Source organism: Schistocerca piceifrons, chromosome X (assembly GCF_021461385.2).
Source record: "Schistocerca piceifrons isolate TAMUIC-IGC-003096 chromosome X, iqSchPice1.1, whole genome shotgun sequence".
NCBI classification, from domain to species: domain Eukaryota; kingdom Metazoa; phylum Arthropoda; class Insecta; order Orthoptera; family Acrididae; genus Schistocerca; species Schistocerca piceifrons.
Window position 1 is genome coordinate 235,502,235 of NC_060149.1, and position 21,084 is coordinate 235,523,318.

The window sequence follows — 21,084 nt, forward strand, 5'->3', positions numbered from 1 at the left end:
GGCTTCAGCACATGAATGCAGTTGTCAATTCTATGAATTACACCTCAATGTATTTTGCAAAACAACAATAACGCATCAGCTAAAAATACTAAGTAGGTCAATGTAGGCCTATAGCAATTTAAAAAATTGGTATGTTTACTCATGAGGTTAGCTTCATTCTATTAATACGGTTACTTTCGAAACATATTTTCCTGCAGTGTACCGTACAATACATTTTGAATTAAATTATTCATTCACAATGAGCTTATTGTTTCAGAAGTCAAAAATAAAATGGCCAACATTCATATGTGTAACCTGCACATTTACAGTATTTTGCGCTTTCTTCAATAGACCCGTGCCCTCCCACATAATTTCTGCTAGGGTAAGTATTGCATACTATTACGTGTCAGCCGTTGCTTCGCAAATATAAATCTCCTTGCAACATTCCCATCTAGTTCAGTACTCCTAAAGTCTTAAATACGGGAAAATAAACCCTGAGCTTCCATGCGTAAATTTCATTTTATGTGTTAATTGTTCACGTGGATATCCGTACAAGTTCTATCGATTTGTAGCGTTGCGGCTTTTCAGACAGATCACAGTATGATGTCTGCCCCCTAGATGTGGAGGCTATAGCACGTACGAGAAAACTGTGATAACTAGCCCAATACATGTGTAACGGAAACATGTTTTTGCAATCTTCACTGCTAGTATAGGTAGAAAAAGAAATCAATTTATTCGAGTAACTTAAAGAGTTGATTATCAGGTACTGAATCAAAATTTACAGTGTTTGTGCATCGAAATCGTTAGACTTTTCGCCTGTCTCTGTAGCGTGACTGAATGTCGTGAGTGTATTAACCATATAATCGTGGATGGTCGTCACGGAAATTGCATAGCCCCGCGTGTCATTAATGCCCACAATGAAAACTGACTACAACGTGGATGGAGGCCGAAGGCCGTGTTACATCCGTCCAAATTAGGTAAGGGGTAAGTACAATCGTAATCATTCCGAAAGTACAGTGAAAACTACTGCATATGGTGTTCCAAAGCAATCCAATGAAATCTGTATACAAATTATTAACAATGAATCATAGGAATAAGAATACGGCGTGATTTAAATTTAACTGCTCCAGTCGCTGTCAGGTAGCCTTCTCCTAGCACCTCAACGAGTCTGCATCATTTGGTGGCTAGATGTCAATGAAACCACATTGCAACTAAAAACAAGGTGGTGGTCATGGCAGTATGGTTTCGGAAACGTTGTCGTGGCGTTCGCTAGAACTGTTACACTAGTGGCCGTCAAAATAGCTACACCACGAAGATGACCTGCTACAGACGCGAAATTTAACCGACAGGAAGAATATGCTGTGATACGCAAATGATTAGCTTTTCAGAGCATTCACACAAAGCTGGCGCCGGTGGCGACATCTACAACGTGCTGATATGAGGAAAGTTTCCAACTGATTTCTCATACACAAACAGCAGTTGACCGGCGTTGCCTGGTGAAACGTTGTGATGCCTCGTCTAAGGAGGAGAAATGCGTATCATCACGTTTCCGACATTGATAAAGGTCGGATTGTAGCCTATCGCGATTGCGGTTTATCGTATCGCGACATTGCTGCTCGCTTTGGTCGAGATCCAATGACTGTTAGCAGAATGTGGAATCGGTGGGTTCAGGATGGTAATACGGAACGCCGTGCTGGATCCCAACGGCCTCGTATCACAATCAGTCGAGATGACTGGCATCTTATCCGCATGGCTGTAACGGATCGTGCAGCCACGTCTCAATCCCTGAGTCGACAGATGGGGACGTTCGCAAGACAACAACCATCTGCACGAACAGTTCGACGACGTTTGCAGTAGCACGGACTATCAGCTCGGAGACCATGGCTGCGGTTACCCTTGACGCTGCATCACAGACAGGAGCGCCTGCGATGGTGTACTCAACGATGAACCTGGGTGCACGAGTGGCAAAACGTCACTTCTTCTGATGAATCCAGGTTCTGTTTGCAGCATCATGACGGTCGCATCCGTGTTTAGCGACATCGCGGTGAGCGCACGTAGGAAGCGTGAATTCGCCATCGCCATACTGGCATATCACCCGGCGTGATGGTATGGTGTGTCATTGGTTAAACGTCTCGGTCACCTCTTGTTCGCATAGACGTCACTTCGAACAGTGAACGTTACATTTCAGATGTGTTACGACCTGTGGCTCTACCCTTCATTCGATCCCTGCGAAAACCTACATTTCAGCAGGATAATGCACGACCGCATGTTGCAGGTTCTGTACGGCCCTTTCTGGATACAGAAAATGTTTGACTGCTGCCCTGGCCAGCACATTCTCCAAATCTCTCACCAATTGAAAACGTCTGGTCAATGGTGGCCGAGCAACTGGTTCGACAAAATACGCCAGTCACGACTCTTGATGAACTGTAGTATCCTGTTGAAGCTACATGGGCAGCTGTACCTGTACGCGCCATCCAAGCTCTATTTGACTCAGTGCCCAGGCGTATCAAGGCCGTTATTACGGCCAGAGGTGGTTGTTCTGAGTACTGATTTCTCAGGATCTATTCACCCAAATTGTGTGAAAATGTAATCACATGTCAGTTCTAGTATAATATATTTGTCCACTAAATAACCGTTTATCATCTGCATTTCTTCTTGGTGTAGCAATTTTAATGGCCAGTAGTGTAATTCATGCGGAAGTCACTATTGACACATTTTCTCAGGAATCGATCTTGAGAGATCTGGTTTGCCCGTATCTCATAATTGTGTCCGCAAAGGAGGATGGGATCACTACTTAAGATACTGTGCCTTGAAGAACAGTTAGAAATGTTTTCAAGTGTGTGACAGAGTAGGAGCTCCAGTCGCGTCCAGTTTACAATTAAAGCAGTTATGTGAACAACCGTGTGGTCACTTCAATAGTCGGGTTCGCTCTGCGAATCCTTCACCTCAGTCTTCAATAGCTTTGAAGAAAACTCGAGGACAACATGGCTCCTGATGGCTCCTGATAACAGAGGAGACTTGTCAGTACCTGAATGCGTCCCTGTTGTGTATGCTGCACACAGTACTTACTTTGATTGGGTAACTAGGGGGTGTTGATATAGAAGTCATTAGAGACATAGTATGGAAGAAAATCGGTCTAAGGTATTTGAAGCAGAAAAAACCTGCATCTGGATGACCGGATAGGGATACAAATCTCGCTCCGCTAGAACATGAGGCTAACGTCTTAGCCATAGCTCCACACTGCTCGCTGATTTTTCTCGACAGTTACAGGTCATCAAGCAGATTTGAGTTTTCTGTGATTTCCCTATGTTTATCAAGAGGCATGCCGTTATGGTTCCCTGGAAAAGGGCACGTCCTATTTCTTTCCCCATCTGCGTTTTATCTGAGTTTGTGTTCCGTCTCTAATAATCTCGTCGCCGCAAGGACTTTAAATCACAATCTCCCCGTCTTTCTATTTGTTTTCTGCACGTTTTTCCTACATTTCCTTTAAAATTTTGAGTAAAATTACTTTACTGTTTAGTTTTTCGATTCTATGATACTCCCTGACTGTTAGCGAACGATTTATATTTTTATTTAAAAGTATAGGATGTTGTTCGTAAGTTATAAAGTTCTTTCAGTGCCTAAAATGTTACTTTATTTTCATGTAAATCAATGTAAACATGCATGTTTATGTTTTGTAAAAGTTAAATGGCAAAACCTGATTGAATGTCATCCTTCATTCGCAACCAAACCAACAAAACAAAAATATTGGACTTGCCATCCATTACCTCACAGTTTTCGTCCAACCCGCATTCGTGTCATCAGGTGACAATATACTGTGCTGCAAAAATAGGCACTGAAAACTGTACGTTGATAGTGGATGGGTGAGAGCAATATTGACAGCTAAAATGCATTAGAATAGTGTGTGTGCACCATGGCTACTGAAAATCGTCACTTGAGATCAACATCGGCTATTGAATGCTTATAATTAATCATTATGTGGAAATTTGTCACTTCACTACGGAAAGCAAATTTTTGTCTATCCTATTTAGTTGTGTATCTAGCAGATAGTGAACGGAGCTACCATCAGTCAGTTGTATGTTAATTGGAGCACGTCCCACAGAAAGTAAGAGGTTTCTCTGATAGTCTCTGCATAATCATTGTTTGAGCCTTTCAGTATGTCAAACAAAAAGAAAAGTTACTTCTTTATCGTAGAAGGTAGAAATTGCAGTCCTTTACCTCCCATGCGTGTTCCTACAAAGTCTTCGCTTATGTAAAACTTTAAGAAACCGGAGCGAGCAGCACGCCAGTTCCCCAGACACGCCACATCGTATAAATTGCGGCACTACGACCAAAAAATATCTACCCCAAAAAGTATCCATGTAACTACTTACACAATTTTCTGTGGCTGTACCGTTGATTTTTCGGTACATACAAGTATTAGTCTTAGCACATTTTCGGTTGATTTCAAGCTAAGCAAGTACTGATATGAAAATATTTTAGTAAATTTTGGTTTAATTCGTCATACTATTTTCATTGTTTTTATCTTCATGTATCTGTCTTTGCGTGTACACTGAATTTCATCCATATCAAGGAGTTTATTAGTGCGACGGCTAGGTATTATAGTTCTGTTAATTTTCGGGAATTGTAGCTACTACCTTTAATCTACTGAAGCAGATCTTAGGCAAAAGTTGCAGCGAAGAATTCCAGCATTTGATTTCCTTGGAGATTAAATCTGTTAGCGAGACTTACCCTGTATCATCGGTCCCGAGCCTGGATTGAGGGGAGCAGAAGATGTTCGCAATGTTCTTATAGGAATGTCACGGTCGAGGTCCCTCGTATTTAGCTGATCAGAGTTTTAGTTCCGATTTAAACGACCTCGACTACGAAATTCTGAACTCTTCACTTTTTCCTTTAGACTGTTTCTTAAACAGACTCCTTAATAACACAGCCAAGCTTAGCTCCATACTATGTTCATCTTTAAATGACATAGATCACAAATACTCTAGTCCATGTGAATGAATTCGCTGTCACAGGCCGAACAATACAGCAGAACGAACAACATTTTCGATTTACACGTGAAACTGCCGAAAATAATGTTCCTACTTACTTTCGTTGCTACATTTGGATTTTCATTCGTGTTAGAAAGACATTCTTCAGTCAGACCATGCGTGGTATCTCAGCCGTCTTCGTTGTGTCCATACTAATGGCATGTTAGAAACCCTAACAGTTACTCAAGACTGAATTAGAGTTCTTCATCTCTGTTTTACGAGGCAGCGGTGTTACCTGAAACTGTAGACGACTCCAACCAAGTACCCATATTCGTCGTGATTTGGCTAGACGTTCAAAGCTGTTAATAGTAAATTGTAGAATTTCGTTGACTGCGGTATTTTACCATCACACACATACTAACATTTTTATACAGAAAAAACTTGTGTACTACTTTTTCAGAGAAGACTTGGAAACCGCAGTCATGAATTTGTTTCTCCATAGCGAATGTGGATAAACAGAAATGCAATAGTCAGATTCACATCATTTTCGAGGAAAATTCAGGTATCCCTTACGTCCAAATATCTCACGGGGATGTAGCCGGATGACGCCTTCCACAACCGCCGATGTTTCGAAAGGAGCACACGCCATTTTCATGGCACGACTGCAGTAACAAACAAACTCAGGTCTCACATCTGTCATGTTTGTTTACGGTAATTTGGTACCCAAAAGCTACTCATTAATATCGTTGTACACCATCCCAATCACATTCTCGTAAAACAAATTTTTCTACCACAAGAAATCGAAGTGGCTTACTCAAGGTCTACAGTGGAGGAGGTCACGATGTATCAGGCGTGGAGAGGTACAATGTGGATGAGATGATGCGCAGTTTAAAGCCCTGCTTGTTCTATTACGCTTGAGTGAGGTCTGAAAGAAAAGGGGGAAAATGTAACCTAATGTCAGTACATAGACAACTCCTCTTTCGAAAAGCACCAAGGGTCTTATACATCATAGTGTTCCCGTCAGTCTGACAGATGAACACAACGTTCTAAGCCTTCACTTTAAAAGAAATTGTACAGGCACTTTGAACATACTGTATAATTTTCTACCCAAGAGCTGTGCGACATTATCTTTCTACGCCATCCCAATCACGTTCTGGGAAAGAAAATTTTCCCTCCACAGGAAATCGAAATACTTCCCGGTCAAGCACGTGATTATAGTTTACCAAAATTCTCCACGGAGGCGGTTTAGAAGAATTAGAGACAGAGTACCATCTTAGATGAAACATTATGGAAGAAGGAAACACACTATAGAAAACTTGCTGCAAGATGGATGGGACTGGATTTGAACTTGTCTCATACCAAATAAGACTCCTGTATCTTAATAACTGTGGTATCAGTTCGGTAACGACATGTTAAGGGAACGTATGGAACTACAATTATTAAAAACGTATTTATTAGTAGTGGAACAGCTTGGAGAACCCAAGACGCTCATGATTTTCTTAGTCGTGATATCCACGAGGGTTCTGTTTAATGGCTGAACAGATTCCGAAGGAAGCAAATTAGTGAATCAGTAAGTTACGAAATAGTCACATGGCATTCTTGGCTGGGAGAGTTAATTCAGCCACCTGATAGGAAGAAAACTCTACGCGCGCCATGATTCCGTTCCTCGCAATGTGTGAGAGCTGTGCCTTTAGTTGATCTATTGAATGCAAGTGACTATTGGGCGTGTATCAATTTTGTGTTGTAGCTTACGCTAGACTGCTGAATTTAGCATCCCTATCCGACGAACGGGACACCACCAACAATGTGACATCACTCCATGAGAAACAGCGGAAAGGATGAGAATTTAATTCAGGTTACTGGCGCAAAGTTTGGTGATCAGGGACATAAAGCAACCATCACACCCTTGTTGGTCAAATATCGGTGTTTAAAATTTTTTCTACCGCCAGGATTCGAACACGTCACCTAAAAGTTCAGTGCCACCACGTACATTTTTTGTTGGCGAATTTCGCAACAGATGTAATAAGTTATGGTTTCGTTGTCACATGTGCTTTTTCGTTTAAATTGACGTTTTTCTTTAATTTTCCGATGTAAACTATGTTGAAAGGTTAAAAAATATACGTGTTTATAGACATTACAGGGGCGAGACACTGGTCATCGTTAGCCTAGAACAGTCAGAAGAGAACAAAAGAATGGACTTACGTTCGCGAGTGGAGTACCAATGCTGCTTTTCGAAGCCAGGTAATTTCGTTCACATAACTCATTCTCCATGGATTCGGTGATAGAGTAGTAGTTGAGTAGAACGAGGATGCGCGAGAGAATTAGATCTGAAATTCACGCAATGAGAGCGGCAGTCGGGTAGTTTATTTGTCCAAAACCACGGAGTACCTAACTCAAAGTTTTTAATGGACTTTACTCTTCCGAAATACAAGTCTGTTTTTTTTAAAAAAACGGTGGGAGCTCGTTTGTTAGTTTCATTGGAATGGAACAACTTTGCCCCTTAGGGATGCAGAAAATGTGCAAACACAGTGCTTGCTGCCAGTCCATGAGGTATCGTACTTCCAAAAGCAATCAAGCAAAGCCGGTGGTCAATCAAGCGGTCACACGAATAGTCGCCATGGTATAACACCTTCCGTCACGAAAAGGCTGTTTACTGGGCTCGCGTGTTCGTGAGTATAACACAGTTCATCAAAAATGCTGCTTATCTTTTCCCTTTGAAAAATTTAAATACTTCCAAACTTTAATGTCACTTTTGTTGTCCGATAAATAAGTTCCACAGTTTCACGAAATCTCCCTTAATTGCGGTAGTTAAACCTGACATATATTTTCCCACAATTTTCAGTAATAGAAGTTATGGTCTGAACCTCACACTTTACTCAGACACGAAGCCTGTAGAAAATATGGCACGAAATCTGTAACGATCATAGATCTGTAACGATCATAGATCTGTAACGATCATAGATCTGTAACGATCATAGATCTGTCATTGTATTCCATTCATCAATGTGAAGAACTAACAATTAATATAAGATTCACTACTGAGGTTCCAATACTACTCTCCCATGCATAGTAAGAAACTGATGACACGTGCTGCCATGTATTTGATAAACAATCTGTGCAACATATAGTAAGTTACCAAAAAAAACTATTCTTTGATTATTTTTGACCAAGTCCACTGTACGCGAATTACATAACGAGTGTACAAGTACAGTTTGTGACGCAGGAGCTACGAAAAAATGATACAGTAATAAATTTTGTACTCCTGTATTTCTAATATTTCATTTCTGTATTACCATTTTGAATAATGAACAAAGAAAAGCTCAAAAACAGCAAACAATGTTTTCATGTCTTTACCGTAAATACATCAAAGCAGAGCCATAACATAAGAATCAACAGTTTCTCTTTATTTTATGAAGACGGAACCTCTCTACTGTCAGGCTACGTCAGTACAGCCAACTTTTCCATATTCCACAACCTCTAAGCCTTCATTGAATACAGAGGACCATCAGATTCTCCACAAACATACAACTAATAGACTGCGAAGCTTGCACCTCAGCTTTGCTGTGTGTATTCTTCTCAAAGTCCACATTTTTGTGCCAGGACACGGACCGCTAAGCAGCTATTTTTTTGTTGCCACAGGATGGCTGTAACTTTTAACTGGAGCGTTACTGTAAACTTAAAATAAAAAAAACTCTATTTTAAACAGCGTTTCGCGAGTGACAAGTTTAATCATCATCATCATCATCATCATCATCTTGGACAGATTCGAGCCTCTAGCCGGCCGGAGTGGCCGAGCGGTTCTAGGCGCTTCAGTCTGGAACCGCGCGACCGCTACGGTCGCAGGTTCGAATCCTGCCTCGGGCATGGATGTGTGTGATGTCCTTAGGCTAGTTAGGTTTAAGTAGTTCTAAGTTCTAGGGGACTGATGACCACCGATGTTAAGTCCCATAGTGCTCAGAGCCATTTTTGAACCGAGCCTCTGGCCGGGTCTCTATGGAACATAAGTCTCTCCATCATCTTCTGTCTTGCCACCATCTCTCCGTCTTCACCTGGGTCCAGTCTTTTCCTTTCTTCTGGACGCATTCCTCTACTCCTTTCAGCCATCTGTCTCTCGGTCTTCCTCTTGGTCTCCTTCCTTCCAGTTTCATCTCCTGTATTCTTCTGGGTATCCTCTTCTCCATTCTCTTAACGTGTCCATACAATCTCTGCCTGGATTTCTCTATCTCCTCCTGTAATGGTTCCACCTTCATTAACACTCTGATCCTCTCATTTCTTAACATGTCCATCTTCATCACTCCAATACTGTTTCTTAAGAATTTCATCTCACTAGCCTGAACTTTGCTTCTCTCTCTTCCTTTCATAACCCAGGTTTCTGAAGCATATGTCAAGATCGGGACATAGTATGACCGGTATGTAACCCTTTTACTGATTTGGGATACATCCTTGCTCCATATCAGGCTTCTGACACTCTTCCGAAACGCTTCTGCTTTTCTCCCCGCTCGTTTATTTCTCTGTCGTTTTTTTCATCTTTCTGTATCAGGCTTCCTAGGTACTTGAAACTCTCCACTCTCCTCAATCGTTCCCCACCAATTGTTACTCCAGTAGTTCCTCTCTCCTCCTTTCTTCTTGTGATAAACATCTCACTCTTACTTCTACTAAATTTCATCTCATATTCTTGTAGTGTTCGTTGCCATACGTCCAACTGCTCTTGTACTTCTCCTTATTCCCCCAAATCATCAGATCACCTGCAAATACCAAAGCTTTCGTTTTCCTTTCACCAATTATTGTGCTACTGTACTCATTATATGATCCATCACTGCAATGAAGAGTAATGGTGAAAGTGCACTTCCCTGTCTCAAGCCATTCTTCTGTTCAGTTCAAGCTGATCTCTCCCCTCCCACTTTCACACAGCTCTCACTTCCATGGTACATTTCCTTTATTCTCCAAATAATCTGTTTTGCTACTCCTCTGTTCTCACGCTTTTTCAATGTCCAGGAAGGTCATTAGTAGATCTGTTCCATATTCATAGTGCTGTTCCTGCAGTTGTCTTAAAGCAAAAATTAGATCCACCGTGGACCTTCCTGTTTTAAAGCCATGTTGCTCTTCTCTCTCTCTCTCTCTCTCTCTCTCTCTCTCTCTCTCTCCCTTCTAATTTTTCCCGAATTCGTGTTTCCAAATTTTCTCAAAAATCTTTGCACATCTTTGCACAATGACTCATCAAAGTTATCCCCCGATAATAAGACGATTACATGTTCCAAATCTTTAAAGAAATGAATGCAGTTTACGTGGTAAATATTCACGCATGTCCGAAGGAACAGTGCATCGTTCTTGTTAACAACACAGGCCTGTAATACCGTATTTATCCGCCAGCAACAGGCGAGATTTTCAGTCAAAATGTCCTCCCCTGTACGGTAATTACGTAACGTGTGTACGAGTAAAGATTGTGACGCAGGAGCGACGACATATGGAAGTTTGGGTCTGGCCCTGATTCGTGCACGGGTAGCCAAAGCGCTTCAGACGACCTCTTGTGTAAAGCGGGAAATCCGGGTTCGAGTACCGGTCCGACACAAAGTTTCATTGTTGTCATTCCCTTATACAGCTGATGGTTGTTCGTATTCGCAACTGCGAATACATTTCATGTACCTCATGAAGTACCTGTCTGTCTAGCTTTAATGCTATACAAGAGCTCCACATGATGAGACTGTTAATGTGTACAACATCAAACTATGTTCATAATAGTGACTAGCAGATGGTTGTCCGGATATTCCAGCAGAGTGGTACCTTCCAAATCGCTCTTCCAAATTTACGAGTCAATTTTTCTAAAAAGTATACATTAGAATTGGCTAGGAAGTTTTGCAAAACATATTAAATCTTAGCATATATGTGTGACTATGAAATTTATGACAATCTCTTCAATCGATATTTTAGTGCTTGCACTGAACATACACATTCTTAGTATTCGGTACAACAAATAAAATAATTATTCTATACCGAAAATAACGACATTTATTTCATACAGAGTGAACCTTGTGTGATAATGGTGTTAACATGAATTCAGTACATACACGGTGTTCGGGAAGTCCCGTTACAAACTTCTAGGTCTTGCAGAGGGGAAGGAGTAGATGACATTCTGAATTGGAACCCATCTCCAGAAACGCACCATTTCCGTGGCACAACCATTTGAAAAAAAGTTCGTAGCGTAATAACTTTTACAAGCAACTGATTAGGCATGACCCTCTGCTTGTGTACTTACTGAAGGATTTTCTTCGACGTGATGCAGTACGGCCTCTTCCAATACAGGGCTGCGGCGTCTCCGTGGAGCACCACAGCTACGCCTGCTGACAACGTAGTAATCTTTTCTTGAAGCCGTTACGTAATTGCGGTGAAAAGGATATGCAATGGATTCCGACATTAGAATGAGATTTTCACTCTGCAGCGCAGTGTGCGCTGATATGAAACTTCCTGGCAGATTAAAACTGTGTGCCGGACCGAGACTCGAACTCAGGACCTTTGCCTTTGGAAGGTGGGAGACGAGGTACTGGCAGAAGTAAAGCTGTGAGGACGGGGAGTGAGTCGTGCTTGGCTACATTAGTTGGTAGAGCACTTGCCCGCAGAAGGCAAAGGTCCCGAGTTCGAGTCTCGGTCAGGCACACAGTTTTAATCTGACAAGAAGTTTCGATTCAGGCATTGTGTATAACGATCTTGATAAAGTTGACGAGCAGCTCTTCCATTGCCGTGAGCTTCGCCACTCAGAAGGATCATGTCGGTGTATTCTGCAAACGTTTACTCAACCATTGGTCTAACACAGACACGTGGATCAGACTTAAACTAGGTCAGAGAGGTAAGACGAACGTCAAATAACATCAGCTATACCGACATAACCACATCCCACGTAGCAAACATGTTTTCAAACGGATGTAGCACGGGAAGGGTACGTTTCCGGAAATGAGTTTCTATTCAAAGTATTATGTACTCCCTCCCCTCAGTCCTAGAATTTTGTAACGGGAATTTCCGAGCACCCTATATGTTAACACCACTCCACGCCTAAACGGATCGGCGCCCTATTTTAGGACCAAAACATACTGGCCGTGACAAAAACTTATATTAGCACACTGAACTCGCATTCGGGAGGACGACGGTTCAAACCCGTGTCCGCCCATCCGGTTTCACGTTTTCCGTGATTTCCCTAAACCACTTCAGGAAAACGTCGGGATGGTTCCTTTGAAAGGCCACTCCGATTTACTCCTCTATCCTTCCATAACCCGAGCTTGTGCTCCGTCTCTAATGACCTCGTTGTCGACGGAACGTTGAACACTTATCCCTTCCTCCTCAAAAACGAACTGACCGACTGAAATTGTGTGTCCATGAGTACGGCTTTCAGTTATTACCGCGACACGCCATAAAAATCTACATTTGTATATATACTCCGCAATCTATATTACCGTGTGTAGCCGACGGTACTAGCGGTAAAGCTATCTTTACTGCCATCTCCTGTTCCATTCACGAATGGCGCCTGGGTAAATGATTACCAGTAAAGCTCCGTATGGCATGTAATTTCTCTAGTTTTCGCGACGTGAACATTTCGGAAGACGTACTGAATTGCATGCATGTCCGAAGGAACATTTCATCGTTCTTCTTAACAACACAGGCACTTGCCCGCGAAAGGCAAAGGGTCCGAGTTCGAGTCTCGGTCCGGCAAACAGTTTTAATCTGCCAGGAACTTTTATATCAGCGCACACTCCGCTGCAGAGTGAAAATTTCATTCTGGAGTCTTCTCTAAGTCTACAAATGCTATAAACGTAGGTTTGCCTTCCTCTCTTCTAAGGTAAGTAGTAGGGTAAGTATTGCCACGCGTGTTCGTGCGTTTCGCCGGAATCGAGACTGATCTTCCCCGAGGCCAGCTTCTACCAGTTTTTCCATTCTTCTGTCAAGAATCCTTGTTAGTAATTTCTAACCATGACTTATAGTTCGACAATTTTCACATAATTCAAGTTAAAATATGAGTCCTCTCTTTGCCTACTCCAGCAAGCTGTGGAGAGCTAGACACGTCATGGAAACTATCAATGATGTAAGGCACTTTCTGATTAAGTAATGCGACAGAAAAAAACGCGCCAGCGTTAGCCAGACGTCTTCATATTATAATAAAATGTAATTCATCATAAAAAAATTCATACGGCATTTAGATCGAGGGTCTGTGTGACAATATTAAGACACTAATTCAAAAATTAAAAGGAAAATGAGAAATGTTCGCTTCATTGAAAAGGAAAACTTCCTTGGATGAAGAAGCAGAGAATTAAACATATTATTGAAGTTATATATAGTGTACAAATAGCATTATTTGTAATTATTAAACTATGATCACAATTTATCTTTTATTCACAGTTTGTTATTGCTTCCTCATGTAACTAGTTAACATACAATAAATGTTACTTAAAAGTCGACTGACAGACTAAAAAATTTCAAGTGAACATGGGCCCTAAAATACGTTTCTTGAGAGCTATGAGCACTTATTCAGTAGAAGAGATGTTTTTCACAGTAACGAACGTGGATAAGTTCTCATAGTTCTTCAGGGATGCATTTAAAACCCCCATGTTTACTTGACATTTTTCTTGTTTTAGTGCAAGGAATATGTCCTCAAAGTCTGGAAAGGGAATTTAGTTACACTCGTTATGTGGGTTTTTTCCCACTGCAGTATAAAACTCAGCATCGAAGATTCGACTTCGTCTTAACAAACAGTCTAATTCAACCAGAACCCAGGTCATGGAAGTCCTAATAGGCACATGTTTCTCTCGAATCTCACTGTTAAAATGAGAGATTAACTCTTTCTCAAGCTTGCATATATAAATACATACTGTCCGCAGAAACATATAGTTCACTTTGAATTCCGTTCTTTGCAGGTTTCACTGTGCGCAGAATCCAAATTCGCTGTTCTACCGTTAAGAATACATTGGTATCACTCAAGTGTCTTTTTCCACTTCGAATTCTCTGATGGGAGTATTCTTTCGTCCAGCAAGACACTTCTAGCTCTGATTTCTTGTTGTTTCCAATTATTATTAACATGATATATGGAAGTAATCTTGCACAAGTAGTGGCGCATGGCTGATGTAGCACAATGGATAAACGTTTAACACAGGAAATCGCCTATTCGTGATAACCAATTTCATCCAAATTTTGGTATTTGCAGTGCTTAGCCAGAAATGGAAGTAACAGAAGTGAGAGCTGCAGATGGATAAACCTTTAGAAAAAAGATTTTTCTTGCTGGTCGGATGAGGTATGAACCACTTCCGTTAGCGTACTTCCAGGAGGCGGTTGGCGCCGCGGAAAGATTACAAAACAGTAAATAGAGATCGTGTGGTCGAGTTCCTGTGCAGAAAATACCTTTTATTTTAAATGTTTACGTTGCTTAAATTGCAAAGAAACAAAACTAATGCTCAGTATATTGTATTTATAAAGATTTTCATATACGGCATTAAAAGGAAAGGCAAAGGAAAATTTGGGTTTGAAAATATATTTCCAGAAAGGGATTGTAATGCGTACAAAAGATTTTAGTATGAGATTAGCTATTTTCGCACCACAGGAGGTGGTGCGATATTCATCGTAAAAACATGGAAAGCAGTAATTATCTCGGCTTACTACAGACGGTATAAACGTCGCATTTTTTACTATTATATGGTTGTTCTAAAGTGGCGACAAACCACGCATAAGGCAACATTTCGCCAAATCCTGGCGAGGATAGCTAGTAATGTACAACAGAATCTATTTTGATGCCGTCTTCTCGGAATGTAATTTTTTTTCTGTCAATGAGCAGATTTTAGCTGCAGCGGAAGCTGATTATTCTAGTACACCTGTCTAGGACTGCTTGAAGGTGAAAACTGAAGCTAACGGAATACCGAGCCCTGTGCGCTGAAATTAAAATCTCTTCTCGGAAAGTTATTTACAGAATCCTAGTGGGCGCTATAAGGCCAATCCGTTCTTGGAAATTTAGTTGCAATCCCAAATTTTCCTTTGCCTCTCCTATTCACGCCTTTAATGAAAATATTAACAAATACAACATATTGAGCATTATTTATATTTATTTGCAGTTCAAGTAACGTTTGAATTGAAAATAGAAAGAAGCTTCTGTATAGGGACTCTACCTCATGAAGTACGGACTACCTCTGCGCCAACCGCTGTCTCGATACTATGCTTACATAAATGACTTGTGACTAGTCTGACCCTCGCCAAATCTGCAACTTTTTTTAAACGCTTGACCATGTGCAGCTCACACTTCTGTCAATTTAATTTCTGGCAAAGCCCTGTAAATACCAAAAATTTGACTAAATCGGTGATGACGAGTAGACACGGTCACCTTGTAAGTAAAAATATTATTGTGGTTTGCACTGTGGTGTAGCTTTCGGGGTTGAAATGCTCTCACTGGAGACTTGCATGTTTCATGTAATTACTTTATTATGGTCCTGCTACATAGCAGAGAAAGGTAAGTGGATGCGCTCTTTTGTGTATGTGCAGAGGAGAGGCCTCCCGCCGGCACGACGCCGTACGAACGATTGGTCCGAGCCCAACAACAGGATCATAAATGGCAGTCGGAGGTGAGCCTGGGGAAGCGCATAGGTTTCTACCGCATCCGCGGGGACCTGGGAAGCGGAAACTTCTCCCAGGTCAAGATGGCCGTGCATCAACTCACCAGAGGTCAGTGGCAGCCACAACAATTATCCTCTTAGATTTATTTTGTAAAAACAAACATAAGGTCTGATGGGATAACAGCAATTAGTGATTTTATAATGTTACTTATAATCCGTCTTGATTGCTAATTTTTTTTTTATTCATATGACCGGTTTCGGCTCATACAGAACCATCTTCAGATCTGATATTTCAGTTACAGGAGTAACCCGTCCAAATCCAGCAACTTTCACATGCTGGGTGACGCAGCATGTGAAAGTTGCTGGATTTGGACGGGTTACTCCTGTAACTGAAATATCAGATCTGAAGATGGTTCTGAATGAACCGAAACCGGTCATACGAATAAAAAAATTTGCAATCAAGACGAATTACAAGTAACATTATAACTCTTAGATTTAGCCAATTTATTTGAAATTTCATACGTTTTTAAATTTGGTGTCGGTGTGATATTTGGATTCAGATTATAGATAAGAACCTGAACTGTCTCTGCGAGTAAACTGTTTACGTTATGTCCTGGTTCACATACTCGGGGAATTCTGGAATTCTGAACATTCAGTTCTGCTATTTGTGGTCTTGTGGTCTTTGGGCTTTGTGGTCTAGGGGTAGCGTCTTTGATTCATAATCAAAACGTCTTCGGTCCCGGGTTCGATCCCCGCCACTGCCTAAATTTTGATAAATAATCAGCACTGGCGGCCGAAGACTTCCTGTATAAGAAGTCAGCCTCATTCTGCCAACGGCCTTGTCAAAGAGGGCGGAGGAGCGGATAGAGGTTCAGGGCACTCTCTTGTCCTAGGGATGGGAAATTGCCCCTAAAGGCGGAAGAATCAGCAATGATCAACGATATGAGGATGCAGAAGGCAATGGAAACCACTGCATTAAAGACACGTAACGTGTATCCACAGGACATGTGGCCTGTAATTGAAGAAGTGTCATGATGATCTCTCCATTGGCAAAAGATTCCGGAATAGTCCCCCATTCGGATCTCCGGGAGGGGACTGCCAAGGGGGAGGTTACCATGAGAAAAAGATTGAATAATCTACGAAAGGATAACGTTCTACGAGTCGGGGCGTGGAATGTCAGAAGCTTGAACGTGGTAGGGAAACTAGAAAATCTGAAAAGGGAAATGCAAAGGCTCAATCTAGATATAGTAGGGGTCAGTGAAGTGAAGTGGAAGGAAGACAAGGATTTCTGGTCAGATGAGTATCGGGTAATATCAACAGCGGCAGAAAATGGTATAACAGGTGTAGGATTCGTTATGAATAGGAAGGTAGGGCAGAGGGTGTTTTACTGTGAACAGTTCAGTGACCAGGTTGTTCTAATCAGAATCGACAGAAGACCACACCGACAACGATAGTTCAGGTATACATGCCGACGTCGCAAGCTGAAGATGAACAGACAGAGAAAGTGTATGAGGATATTGAAAGGGCAATGCAGTATGTAAAGGGGGACGAAAATCTAATAGTCATGGGCGACTGGAATGCAGTTGTAGGGGAAGGAGTAGAAGAAAAGGTTACAGGAGAATATGGGCTTGGGACAAGGAATGAAAGAAGAGAAAGACTAATTGAGTTCTGTAACAAGTTTCAGCTAGTAATAGCGAATACCCTGTTCAAGAATCACAAGAGGAGGAGGTATACTTGGAAAAGGCTGAGATACGGGAAGATTTCAATTAGATTACATCATGGTCAGACAGAGATTCCGAAATCAGATACTGGATTGTAAGGCGTACCCAGGAGCAGATATAGACTCAGATCACAATATAGTAGTGATGAAGAGAAGGCTGAAGTTCAAGACATTAGTCAGGAAGAATCAATACGCAAAGAAGTGGGATACGGAAGTACTAAGGAATGACGAGATACGTTTGAAGTTCTCTAACGCTGTAGATACAGCAATAAGGAATAGCGCAGTAGGCAGTACAGTTGAAGAGGAATGGACATCTCTAAAAAGGGCCATCAGAGAAGTTGGGAAGGAAAACATAGGTACGAAGAAGGTAGCTGCGAAGAAACCATGGGTAACAGAAGAAATACTTCAGTTGATTGATGACAGGAGGAAGTACAAACATGTTCCGGGAAAATCAGGAATACAGAAATACAAGTCGCTGAGGAATGAAATAAATAGGAAGTGCAGGAAAGCTAAGACGAAATGGCTGCAGGAAAAATGTGAAGACATCGAAATAGATATGATTGTCGGAAGGACAGACTCAGCATGCAGGAAAGTCAAAACAACCTTCCGTGACATTAAAAGCAACGGTGGTAACATTAAGAGTGCAACGGGAATTCCACTGTTAAATGCAGAGGAGAGCAGATAGGTGGAAAGAATACATTGAAAGCCTCTATGAGGGTGAAGATTTGTCTGATGTGATAGAAGAAGAAACAGGAGTCGATTTAGAAGAGATAGGGGATCCAGTATTAGAATAAGAATTTAAAAGAGCTTTGGAGGACTTAAGGTCAAATAAGACAGAAGGGATAGATAACATTCCATCAGAATTTATAAAATCATTGGGGGAAGTGGCAACAAAATGACTATTCACGTTGGTGTGTAGAATATGAGTCTGGCGATATACCACCTGACTTTCGGAAAAGCATCATCCACACAATTCCGAAGACGGCAAGAGCTGACAATTGCGAGAATTATTGCACAATCAGCTTAACAGCTCATGCATCGAAGCTGCTTACAAGAATAATATACAGAAGAATGGAAAAGAAAATTGAGAATGCGCTAGGTGACGATCAGTTTGGCTTTAGGAAAAGTAAAGGGACGAGAGAGGCAATTCTGACGTTACGGCTAATAATGGAAGCAAGGCTAAAGAAAAATCAAGACACTTTCATAGGATTTGTCGACCTGGAAAAAGCGTTCGACAATATAAAGTGGTGCAAGCTGTTCGAGACTCTGAAAATATAGGGGTAAGCTATAGGAAGAGACGGGTCATATACAATATGTACAACAACCAAGAGGGAATAATAAGAGTGGACGATCAAGAACGAAGTGCTCGTATTAAGAAGGGTGTAAGACAAGGCTGTAGCCTTTCGCCCCTACTCTTCAACCTGTACATCGAGGAAGCAATGATGGAAATAAAAGAAAGGTTCAGGAGTGGAATTAAAATACAAGGTGAAAGGATATCAATGATACGATTCGCTGATGACATTGCTATCCTGAGTGAAAGTGAAGAAGAATTAAATGATCTGCTGAACGGAATGAACAGTAATGAGTACACAGTATGGTTTGAGAGTAAATCGGAGAAAGACGAAGGTAATGAGAAGTGGTAGAAATGAGAACAGCGAGAAACTTAACATCAGGATTGATGGTCACGAAGTCAATGAAGTTAAGGAATTCTGCTACCTGGGCAGTAAAATAACCAATGACGGACGGAGCAAGGAGGACATCAAAAGAAGACTCGCTATGGCAAAAAAGGCATTTCTGGCCAAGAGAAGTCTACTAATATCAAATACCGGCCTTAATTTGAGGAAGAAATTTCTGAGGATGTACGTCCGGAGTACAGCATTGTATGGTAGTGAAACATGGACTGTGGGAAAACCGGAACAGAAGAGAATCGAAGCATTTGAGATGTGGTGCTATAGACGAATGTTGAAAATTAGGTGGACTGATAAGGTAAGGAATGAGGAGGTTCTACGCAGAATCGGAGAGGAAAGGAGTATGTGGAAAACACTGATAAGGAGAAGGGACAGGATGATAGGACATCTGCTAAGACATGAGGGAATGACTTCTTTGGTACTAGAGGGAGCTTTAGAGGGCAAAACTGTAGAGGAAGACAGAGATTGGAATACGTCAAGCAAATAATTGAGGACGTAGGTTGCAAGTGCTACTCTGAGATGAAGAGGTTAGCACAGGAAAGGAATTTGTGGCGGGCCGCATCAAACCTGTCAGTAGACTGATGACAAAAAAAAAAAAATCGTATCCACCCGCGCTCATAGCCGAGGGCGTTAACGTGACGCTGCCTGGATACTCTTGCTATAGGGTTAACCACGGGGACGGCGAAGATGCGGATTTTAGTCGGTTTCCCACAGCCAGCTTCGGGTTGGGGATTTTCTCTGCCCGGGGACTGGGTGTTTGTGTTGTCCTCATCATTTCATCATCATCATTCGTGACAGTGACCCAACTGGACTGTGAAAAAATTGGGACTTTGTACGGACGCTGATGACCGCGCAGTTGAGCGCCCCCACAAACCAATCATCTTCGTCACATCCAGCTTGGCAGGGAACGTGGGGTAGAGTGGCCAGGGCGTGTAAAGTGGCCATTGTGTATTTTTTTTCCCCTGAACAGTGCTTCTGCCTGCCGTATAGTGGTCAAACTAATACACAGAGTAATACGCTTACCACATACATGTTTAGACAATGTTTGGCCTGCAAATGTAGTTCCTTATTTATTTCAGTTTGACAGTTTCCTCTGTGAACAACTAACGCCGATATCGTGTCCGGTCGGGAAAAGTGACTACACTACCCGTTGGGAGGAATGGTGAAGGTGTTTACCCGATAAGAGTTACTTACTTCCATTTATCACAGATAATATTACAGATCAGACTGCTTTTAAACCATTTTACACACAAAGCCATCACCCGTCATTCTGTCCTTATGTGACGATTTTGAATTATTTAATTTTTATTATCTGAAATCTTTCCTGTTCTGTTATAATTTGCGTAATACAAAAATCCCATTGCAAACCATGTGCTCCAGGCGCTCGGTAATGTTTCAGACACTAGGGCATCAAGATGCTTAGAAAATATTTCCACGAAACTCCATATTACCGCCCCCCCCCCCCCCCCCCCCAGGTAGAGAAATGTGTCCACTGTGTAACAGTTCATAAAAATGAATATAGTTCCTATATATTATAGGATTATATTAGTTGTACAAGGTTAGGTGGGAAGTTTAATTCCCCTTAGATTGGCCACTTTACCCCACCCTTCCCTAAACTCCAGGCTGCTACCAAAGTTCCGCGTAAGATACACGACACACAAACATGCAAGAAACGTTCTTACACTTCAAGAAGATACTCTCTCCAGAGTCAGACAGATGGAGTCCCGTCCCTGGAGGGGGCGGGGCAGGTGGGTGGTGGCGTCAGGAACGGCATCCGGCTACCGGCGACTATTAACAACATCGCAACTCGTATAGCGATGAAGACCCTGTGAGGGAGAAACGGCAAAGGCAAACGAAGAAGAAAAAGAATTAAGATATTTGAATTTAGATGTGAATACCTACAGAAGTACTGCTTCTACTGAAAGATGACTCTAATTCACTAACTGTTTCGTAAATTATTAGAAATATCTGCATATCGGAGTTTACAGAATATTACTTACGGGGCGTCGCAATTTAGTATTATACAAACATTAAAAACCACACAATAAATTTTATAAATTCGTAGTGTTCCACAGCCGGTGTCCTCTTCAGGACCGTAGCAAGTTAGTCGAAACGTAGGCAATTTAGCCGTTTCAGTAGTTACAATGACG

The 21,084-nt window shown here is 41.6% G+C and overlaps 1 protein-coding gene across 1 annotated transcript in view; it reads left to right on the forward strand.

Moving 5' to 3' along the window:
• The window catches only part of LOC124722283 (serine/threonine-protein kinase NIM1), a 498,280-nt gene that overhangs the window by 367,392 nt on the left and 109,804 nt on the right, over nt 1–21,084 (forward strand). Inside the window, exon 6 of the mRNA XM_047247469.1 lies at nt 15,456–15,635. Coding sequence (XP_047103425.1) covers nt 15,456–15,635 — 180 coding nt within the window. The remainder of the gene's footprint in view (nt 1–15,455; nt 15,636–21,084) is intronic.